Source organism: Solanum pennellii, chromosome 11 (assembly GCF_001406875.1).
Source record: "Solanum pennellii chromosome 11, SPENNV200".
Lineage (NCBI taxonomy): Eukaryota > Viridiplantae > Streptophyta > Magnoliopsida > Solanales > Solanaceae > Solanum > Solanum pennellii.
In genome coordinates this window covers 4607397-4617711 of record NC_028647.1, presented here as the reverse complement: position 1 = coordinate 4617711, position 10315 = coordinate 4607397, and the positions used below count along the sequence as shown (strand labels likewise).

General features: G+C 35.3%; 1 protein-coding gene across 2 annotated transcripts; it reads left to right on the top strand.

Annotated features, from left to right (window-relative positions):
• Positions 1–236: 236 nt before the first annotated feature.
• On the top strand, positions 237–9940 carry LOC107004906 (nicastrin). Of its 2 annotated transcripts, none has more exons than XM_015203312.2 (16): positions 237–519; positions 1265–1384; positions 1479–1593; positions 2753–2835; positions 2922–2998; positions 3694–3771; positions 4141–4212; positions 4324–4397; positions 5204–5336; positions 5493–5564; positions 5924–6043; positions 6612–6683; positions 7163–7300; positions 8265–8349; positions 8444–8885; positions 9431–9940. In XM_015203312.2, the coding sequence occupies exons 1-16, from the start codon at positions 453–455 to the stop codon at positions 9693–9695; spliced, it is 2013 nt and encodes a 670-aa protein (XP_015058798.1). In that variant the 5' UTR covers positions 237–452; the 3' UTR covers positions 9696–9940. The 2 variants fall into 2 exon arrangements, with proteins under 2 accessions (XP_015058798.1, XP_015058797.1); XM_015203311.2 differs by having other exon boundaries at positions 8441–8885.
• Positions 9941–10315: the final 375 nt, after the last annotated feature.

The following is a 10315-nucleotide window of genomic DNA, read 5'->3' as shown; positions in this document are numbered from 1 at the left end:
ATAAGATATTTCAAACTTTTATTCTTATCTCGTGAAAATAAAAAAGTAATTGTCGACAGGCTTGTTCGAAGAAAAAATAGTACTATTTGAAGCACAATATCAAGCCCAATAGATGGGACTAAATCGATAATAAAAAAGTCATAAGGTAGATGATTGTAATTTCAATAAAACTACAGGGAGGTTAACGTAATAAAGAAATTTTACTATTTTCCATTTTCGTCCACATATATAATTTTCAAAATTCAGTAGAAGTAAACTCCTGCTCCCCGTCGCCGTCGATGATCTCCGATCACCGGAATATTTGGATTCGCCATTTAGTCAACATCTAAGTATCTTGAACCAGTGAACCGGAGAGAGAAAACACAAGCTCTGGACCGGAGAGAATCGAGTCCATGGTCTAGGGTTTAGTGTTTCCACAAGCTTCAGTACAACACCACCACTTCATTTCCACCATGAATGATTCAAAGCTTTTCGTCTTCCTCGTCTGCTTACTTGCTCAGTTTTTCCTCTCCTTCTCAGGTTACTCCGGTTATTTTGTTAATATGTATATTTATCTTTATTTTTCGCAGCAGCTTGTTTCTTCGGAAAATAATACATTTTGTGATAACAATGAGGTGTTACTGTTACTGTTTGATAGATATGTTAATCAAGTTTTGTTATCAATCATAGTAACAAACCACTATGCTGTAAAGAAAGAAAAAAAATGATTTTATGATAAATGAAGTGCAGATGTAGATTTTAACTTATATAGCGGAAAATTAACTTATATAGCAGAAAATTAACCAAGTATGAGCTTAGAACTATTTCAAAGAGAAACCTTTTCGACAATGAGATATTTCATGTACTTGAAATATGGAAATGGCGTAGATCATCTCCTCAGGTAATTGGAATGCCTTCTGTTATACTCGAGCGTAAGTGCATGACTAAATTAACAAGAAAAGAAGCTAATGCAGCTATTTTATGAAAAGAGTTTTGTGATTCTCGGGGTTTTTTTCTTTTATTGGAGGAAATCCATAACAATGAGCACAAAATGATATTGGGATTTTAGTCATTTCAAAGGCGAATGGCTTTGATTGGATTATTGAGTTCGTGTGTGGTAGTTAAGGAAGAATTGGGCATGCTGCAATTTATGTCATTTTACCCATCACTTCAGAAAGATCTATTAGTACTGCCGAATTATAATGCATGTCTTTCTTTCTTCCGTCAGTTTCTTTGCGATACTTCTATAATATATGTTTTTGAGTTTGTTATTAATTTTGAACAGCTTCAGATCAAGTAAACTCTTTCGAGTCAGTTCCTGATCTTGAGAAGTCAATGTACATGGCCATTGACGGGTATCCATGTGTACGACTGCTTAACCTTTCAGGGGAGATCGGTTGTTCAAGTATGAAGTATGCATTTAGTTGCATTTTTCTTGGTCTATGATATGCCTCATCTGCTTTTAATTTTCTTGTCTAACTCTTCTTGTGCATGGCTAGACCCTGGGCGTGCAAACATAGTTGCACCAGTTACTAGGTTCAAGACTGAAAATAAGTTGGCTGAGCCATCTGCATTACTGGTGTCTATGGATCAATTTGAGGATCTCTTTGCAAGGCATGTAAATTCTCTCTTTGTAATGTTTTTGGACAAGATTATGCATCTTTCGCCTTCCTTTGGATGTGAAAATTATTTCCTTTTTAGTATTTTACTAAAAGGAAGTCCTCCCTTCATTTGCCAATTAGTTGAGCCTCTTTGAGTGGTTAATGGAATTGCAGTACACCAAACTGTTTCACTCTTTAATCTTGTTTTATGTGCACCTTATACTATCATTCTCTTGGTATAGATTGGTCGATTGAATTTCTAGATGATAGCAAATGTTGACCAGTCAAACAAAGAAAAGGAAAAAAATAATTCCAAAATCTTCGAGTTAAAAAACATATACTTTCTGTTATATGATGTGGTGATTTTGTTATAGTGACTAGGAGTAGACCATAGGGGGGACTCTTGGTTTAGAGAGTGGTCACCTAAAAAGACAAGTTGTATTTTGCTAAGTTAGTTGGCAGATGATGGTTCACTTCTTGGATTTTATTTAAAGTAGGTACATTAAATTGCATACTTTGGACATGATAGAGGCTAATAAACTTTTTTGTATTCTACAGAATATTTATGATTCATATTAATTATCAGATGCTATAATTTGTTGACCACTTTTTATTATATAGTTGGCAGATGCTGGTTCACTTCTTGGATTTTATTTAAAGTAGGTACATTAAATTGCATACTTTGGACATGATAGAGGCTAGTAAACTTTTTTGTGTTCTACAGAATATTTATGATTCATATTAATTATCAGATGCTATAATTTGTTGACCATTTTGTACTATATATTCAGTTGACTGAGAGAAGAAGCTTCATAATATCATTTAGCTAAAGAGTGAACATTAATTACCATTTATAGCATCTTGGTCTCTGCTGTGCATGTGAGCGAGGTGTTTATATCTAACTTCTCATGAGTATGCATACTCTTGACAATGATATGCTTGCTTTTGTCTCACCATCAAATTTTCCTTTTGATGTTGTGCATGCATCATAGTGTAACACAAAATCTGGATCCTTCTCCAGAAAAAGAAAAAGGTTTTGTTGGATGGAGGTGTCATCGTCATATATCCGATTACTGTGCAAGTTTTCTGCTCTGCAGAACTTCTGCCTTAGCACAATGGGCACACCATTCTATCTTTGATTGATTTCTGGTGTTGGTTGTGTTGTGTTTCAGGTTATCGATTGATGCAGATTTTTCTAGGCATGTTGTTGGTGTATTGGTTGAATCAGGTTCTCAGCTTCAAAATGGCTTAAAAGGTAAGTATTTAAGTTAAGTTTCTCTTTTTAAGTTATTATTCTTTTCAAAGAATTTGACTAATTACTACAGTCTTTTTCGTTTACAGGATTTTCCCCTGACAAAAAGTTTCCGCAAGCTGAATTCGCTCCTTATCAAAGTGGCAAGTTTGAATGGAACCCAACTGTATGTTGTGGAGAACTATTTTGATCATATGCTTCTGTTTGTTTGACTGATAATTAAAAAACTAATTGTGCATTTTAAACTCCTGTGCTTTCTTTTTCATCGCTGTGCTTCCATCCAAATATACCATTTAAGTTCGTTAATGCTTTGATGTTAAGCTAAATGAAATCTACAAGTTCCTCATTCGCACGTTATCACTGTTATCACAAGAGTTATATGGTTCCTGTTTCAAAATTTTTAGTTTTGATCTGTCGATTGATGAGCCAACGGATTAGTCTATAAGTTTTAGTCTGCAATGGTACATCGAATTTCCTTTTTATCTTCTTTGTTGTGATTTCTTGATGATTTAATGCAAGAAACCTCTAAAACAATTATTGGAAAGCTGCCTTGTATGATCTAAGATTTATGGTTCATTAAGGATGAAATCGGCGATAATGATTCAAGAATTTGTAATCAGTGTCCTTTTACCTAGAGCAATACGATGTTCCACTCAATTGTATGCTCTTTGAAAAGAATTATGTTTTTGTAAGGTTCTCTACATCTTTTGTATGCATCATATATGCAATGGAAAATTATCAACTTCATCAAAATAAATAAATACATGTTTTTTGCAACTGCTTGTACACTCGTTTGTTTATTCAACTTTGCATTATGGGGACCTGTAAGATAAAGTAAATATTGTCATCCTCAACTTGCAGGGAACTGGATTGATGTGGAAGGCTTACAATTTTCCTGTATTTTTGCTTTCGAACAGTAGCACATTGGCCTTGCAAGAGGTTAGTTATGTCTTTTATATTTGTAAAGCTCTTCTCCACATTTAGTTTGTCCATAACATCTTTTTCTTTAGTTACTATAATAATTAGTAATTACGACTTACGAGTGCCTTCTATTGGATGCTTACTAACTTCTATAACTTTTGCCGTCCTAAATTTCCCTAATGTTGTTTTCTAAAGGCGTTTCATAAGTCAACATACAATAGACCTTACTATCTTCAAAGTACTCAATAGATGAAAAATTGGAGGGCGAGGGTATCGAAGATACTTGTCATTATATTCTGTCTGTGTGAAGAAGAGTGAAATATTTTGAAATGGAAGTGTCCCGCAAACGTTTTCATTGACGTATCTTCTTATTGTTATATGGTGCAGATTGCTTTGAGAAATGAAAAGAGAAAGAAATCATCCACTGTAGATGTGGCCGACTTTGATCTTGTGATGCAGGTTAAAGATTCTTCATGTCACTAAAGATTTGGAAATAGTCCTAAATTTTTTTTTGATAGGTATCTGATATTTTACTTATAAAACTTGCTCGTATTGTGTTATATTTATCAGACAACAAAAACTGGGACTCGGGATTCAGAATCTTGTCTTAGAGAGCAGACTTGCCTTCCATTGGGTGGGTACAGGTGAGATTCTGCCCTAATTATCTGGTTCTTAAGATACTCAATTGTACTCTTGAACAGATTGAACTAGTATCCCTTTCCTTTCAGTTTCCCAGCTAGAACCAGATTAGATATGAGAGATTTCTCCTTATCAAAATATGAGAGATTTCTAGTAAAGGATTATATTTGATATACCTTGTTTTTTTTAGTGAAGGATAATATTAATATCACAAGTATGATTTTGACCTTGACGTTGATAGTTATAAGATATCTTATGCAGATGCCAACATGGGATGCTTTGTGTACCGGGCTGCGCTCTTTTTTTTTTACTTACCATCTTTCCTTTGGTTTCTTATTTGTTCATACTGTTGTATGTCATCTTATATTTGGTGATCTTGAGTTCACTTATAGTTCAGTAAACTAAAATAAGAGGAAACCACTCCTTGTTCAGCTGATGCCTGATGGTAGAATAGTACAATTCGTGATATTATGCTGGTACTTCTATATTTTCTTCATGGATCTTGTACATTGGATTTGAAATTTTTTGGTTTGCACGGGTGACGGGTAAATGGTACTGGCTTTGCATCTCCTGGTCCTGGGTGGATATTTCTGTATCTTGTTGTCAGATGTTCCTATAATTGATACTGGTGCACACATGGAATCTTTTCTTCTAGTTTACAGATAACTGAATGTTGAAAAGATCTTGTTTTTGCCTTGCCTTCTTCGAGTTCTTGGTGCATACTCATAATCTTGTATGTCGTTCTAAAACTCCTCCCTACAGAATTTACCTCGATATCTTACCTATAGCACGTGTAATTTTCTAATTGCAGTGTCTGGTCAGCGCTACCACCAATAAATACCTCGTCGTCAAAGAAGGCAAAACCGATGATATTGACTGTGGCTTCTATGGATGCGGCTTCCTTTTTTCGTGACGTAAGCATTGGTGCAGATTCACCTATATCTGTGAGTTGCTTATTCTCAAATGTGATTTGTATCATTGTATTTGTCTTAATGGGTTTCTTAATTCTTTGTTCAATTTTCCTACTCTCAAAGCTAGAATATTGTTGCATTTCTATATTTTCTTAATACCATGGATCATATGTACAAACTTCTCTCTAGGGGTTGATCTCATTGCTAGCTGTGGTGGATGCTCTTTCACGTGTTGATGGCTTGGGGGACCTTGATAAACAGGTGGCCATTTTGTTAATTATCAAGCATGCCTATTGTACTCGTTTCCCTTGGTGTTTTAATTTTCTTCTTTGTTCTGGTTTTAGTACATTATATCTTTATTTTCGAACTAAAAGAGATTTTAGACCTGGAGCAACTATGTTTCATAACCAAAAATGTAGATCAATTTCTTGAGATAATCTCCTGTTACAACAATATACAGGCTTTTGTGCTAAATTTTTAAGCATTTCTTATTTTAGTGTTTGTTTCCAAAACAGTTATTATGAGAATCTTTTACCAGCTTTTGTCTGTGTAATATGTATGCATAAAATAGTGTTTAGTAACCACTACTATGCACGTTTTGTGAAACTTCCCTTCTGCAGCTTGTATTTGCTGTTTTCACCGGAGAGGCCTGGGGCTACCTTGGCAGTAGGAGATTTATTCTTGAGCTTGATCAACATTCTGATGCTGTTAGTGGGCTTGACTTGGCCCTTATTGAAACGGTATGTGTTTTCTCTTGCAAACCTTTTGCGAGAGTGCATTAATGGTCAAACTAATATCCGATGTTAACTTGAAAATGACATGTATTTTCTTTATATGAGGTCATTAGTGGAATGAGAGAGTTAGATGTTACAAATATTTCAGAGAATTACTTGTTCAACCTCGGGGTCTGAAGACACAACAAGTAAATTTTACATGTAATCGATTCCAACCCTTTTGCTCTAGTGATATCTTGTTTCTGCTGATTGTTATCCCAACCAGCTGTGTTGTTGGTTGTGTTGCCATTTCAGCAAGTTCTAGATACGCTTTGTCTATTTATTGAATAAATGTGAAAATTTAACCTCTATTAATGTTAGGGGTAAGGTTTGCGTACACCCCATCCTCCTCAGACCCCACTTGTGGAACTATACCGAGTTTCTTGTGGTTGTTAATGTTAGGTGGATTCTTTTAGTTCCATATGAAATATGTTTTGTTTACAAGTTGTGTCATCATGTTAATATATTGAGAGATCACTAATCAGATCGAACATGTCCATTTATACCAGTGTTATATCTGAATTTGTTTGTTTAGGTTCTTGAAATTGGATCAGTTGGAAAGGGTTTCACTCAGGATGATAACACATTCTTTGCTCATAGTACAACGGTAAGGTTTTATCCTGCTCGCTAATTTGTTTATTAAGTTGTATCAAATATGTGTATTTTCCTTTGCTGTTGCACATGTTAGTCTTTTACTATGAAAATAGATAATTTTCTATAATAATGACTTTTTAGAAGTAAGCTGCTAAAATGTTTAGTGTTGTAAAAAAAAATGTATAATTGTTTAGTTACATTATGATATCCTCTCATCTTGGTGATTTATTTAAGCTGTAAAAGTATGTCAATCATATGTATAGTTAACAGTCCTCAACCCTGCATGCTTCATGGGAATCAATTATTGAAATTATGAACACACTGCTACCCAGATATTGAAGAACTTCAAAACGATTTATATGTATCCTCACCACAGATTTGATGCTTTCTTATTCAGACAGCTTCTTATCTTTCTGCTTAATATTCAAAAACTTGATACTTCAGTCAGCATGGCTAATACTTTAAATACTGTCACGTGATTCAATTTTGCAGGAGAGTGCCACAAATGGAACTTTTAGCGCCCTCAAGGATGCTCTAGGTTCACTTAAGACTCGAAGCATTAAGATCTCAAGGGCCAGTAAATCAAATCCAGGGTTACCCCCTTCCTCACTGATGTCATTTCTGAAGAAGGTGGTGAAAATGCCCCAGTATTTCTTTTATAAATGATAATATATTTTCTTTGTGCCTTCCATGATCTTAGTTTGATCTACTCTGTGCACTTTCTCCATCTCAAATGAAATTATAAATTATGAATAACATGAAGGTAGGAGACACAGAAAGAATGTACAAAGTAGTTTTGTCACCTCTCACAGGTAAATTCAAGAAAACAATAAGAAGTCCTGCATTGTTTGTTTCAGTAGCCATTAGTATTTTGTGCAAAGTTCTTTGATGCCCTGTGTTATATTTTAGTAAAGATGTATGGTTTGTTCAAAACTTTAGTGGCTTATATTTCGGGCCAGCTTTTTAGCCTCCCGCTTAAACCTTATGCAATAATCTTTTATGCTAAATTAAGCTTAGGTGTAGCTTTTTTGGAAAGAACGTCCTAATGTTTTCCTGGTAAAATTCTCTTCTTCTACATTTTATGTTCACGAATTGCATATTTATTATGATTTTTGGTTGTTTATCCTCTGCATTGTAATGCTCCACTGTCATGTTGCTTTTAATTAAAAAAAAAACTTTGGACTCTGATGTGCTGGTGGTCGTCCGGGTTGAGGGTGGGGGCACCAAGGGGAGGAACAGGACAGTGGAGGAAAATGGATGAAGGGAATAATGGAATTGATAACATCCTTGTAATTTCTGAATGATATTTTCGATTTCTTTATTACTTTAGATTAGAGTATACTGATTTAAAAAAAGATGAAGAAGAATATAGAGTCACTAGAGTGTGAGCAGAAGTTCGGATAATGAACTTTAGAAGAGCAACACGGATATTCAAATTACTGGACATTAGTGAAAGGCTTGATGGAGGACTGCAGGAATGTTGATGCTGATGGTAGAGCCGTAGAGGAATCAATTGCTATCAGTGAAAAGAGGGATTTGTATAAATTAAACGAGTTTGTTTTTGTCTGCTTATTTATTGTTTCTTCTTAAACAGAATCCAGAGACCTCTGGGGTAGTCCTTGAAGACTTTGATGCTGCTTTTACTAATAAATTCTATCACAGCCACTTGGATGATCTATGTGAGTTGTTATATTCCTTGCCTTTGTCTGGATTAATTCATTGTGTTGTAGAATCACTACATTTTCTAATTTAGAATAATTTCCATGTTAGCAGCAAATATAAACTCTTCAGCCATAGTGGCAGCTGCTTCTATTGTTGCCCGAAGTCTGTACATTCTGGCCAGTGATAAGAAGGAAATAAAGAATTCAGTTTTGAATACCATCAACATAAATGCTTCCTTGGTTGAAGAACTCCTTGGCTGCTTGTTAAGTTGTGAACCGGGTCTCACATGTGAACTGGTAAATCGCTACATTGCTTCCTCTACAAGTTGCCCAAGCCATTATGTGGGAGTTGTCATGGGGGAACCTTCCTCTCAGCCATATCTTGGTAATGTGGGGGATGTCTCTCGGTTTGTGTGGAATTTCCTGGCAGATAAAACAGCTATACCTTCACAGAATATGAGCTCTACTTGTCCGAAGGGTTGCAGTGGCAATGGGGAAATGTGTGTCAAAGCAGAGACAGACGGGAAGGGTGTCTGTGTCATTTCCACGACAAGGTAGTTCCACAATTTTAATTTACTGAAATTCAGTTCATGCCGGCTTATATGTCAATAAAAATCATTGCTATGTTGCTTAAAACAACAAAGCAATGTGAAGCCCGATCTGTTCAGTCTGTCGTATGCTTGTCCTTCTCAGGGGCGGATGTAGAATTGTGACGCCTTGTTCAACTGCAATAACTAGTAGGTCTGAATCCATAATTTTAAACATACAGATAGGTTACCTTAAAGGTTGAACCCATAGAGTATAAATCCTTGATTCGCCTCTATTCCTACTTTGACTTCCATTAGCTGATAAAAATAGACGGTTAAGTCAGCTTACCAATTCGTTCCAACAAAACAAGGCAAAGGGTAACTCTGGAGTATCCTAAAAAAAAAAGCTTATGATGATTGTTGACTTTCAGTGTATATGCTTCTGTCGATCAGTAACTGGATTTCAGTCTATCCTTGTAATATAAATTTAATCCACTTATGTTGCTTGATACTCTGTAGCTGTTTACTGCTACACATGCTCTTGCTTTGAACTTATCCATCAAATGTAACAGGTATGTCCCAGCATACTCAACTCGATTGAAGTACGAGTATGAAACTTGGGAGGTGTTACCTCATAATTCCTCCGATACCATGGAAGAAGCTGACCCTGTTTGGACAGAGAGTAACTGGGATAGAATAAGGCTTCGTGTCTACACAGTCCAGGACAGTGGATTTGACCTGTTGGTTCTGTTGTTAGGTATAACTGTCACAGTTTTGTCATACATTATCATAGTAATTTCAAAAGCCTTCATTACAAAGGCCCTAAAACGAGATTAGCTTAGAAATTCTTGATAAAAACTTATTTTTGGTGCAATAGCATTCTGATTGCTTGTAAACACACATCCTCGCGAAATGACGAGAAGGAAAATGTAATTCTTTCGCTGTTATTACTCCTTAAAACGCCAGACGAAAAATGCTCTGCAGGGCGAAGAATTGTCATCGCCGTTGTGAACGATATTGATGTGTAAAAATTACAAGCTTTGAGATATTTGAAGTTTCTAGCACGTCATTTACATCATTCACTTTCTTTGCATATTCTTCTTTTAAGTTGAATATCTATATCTCTTCATCCTATATGAGGTAGGGATGAGATTTACGTTTATTATATCTTTTTGGACCCTATTTATGGGATTACGTATGTTATTGTCGTACTTATATGTCCCTAAGTTTGTTACCTCAAACTCGAATTTTTTCATGTCTAAACTTACAAAACCTATACATTAGCCACGAGTATACATTACATAAGCACCGTTCTTAAAATCAAGTGATTTACAATAATATTTCTTACGTATTCTATGAGCGAAACTTCAAGTTCAACAAATTCCGATTTTGACTATGACGTTGATGTAAATAAGTCGAAAAAATTAAAAGTTCGAGACCATTCATTTTCGAGATTC

What these genes read in the sequence shown, in the direction of transcription:
- LOC107004906 (XM_015203311.2), top strand. Translation starts at nt 453, where the DNA reads ATGAATGATTCAAAGCTTTTCGTCTTCCTCGTCTGCTTACTTGCTCAG. An exon ending in TTTGAGGATCTCTTTGCAAG is followed by an intron (nt 1,594 to 2,752) that starts GCATGTAAATTC and finishes GTTGTGTTTCAG; the next exon opens with GTTATCGATTGATGCAGATT. An exon ending in TGATGTCATTTCTGAAGAAG is followed by an intron (nt 7,301 to 8,264) that starts GTGGTGAAAATG and finishes CTTCTTAAACAG; the next exon opens with AATCCAGAGACCTCTGGGGT.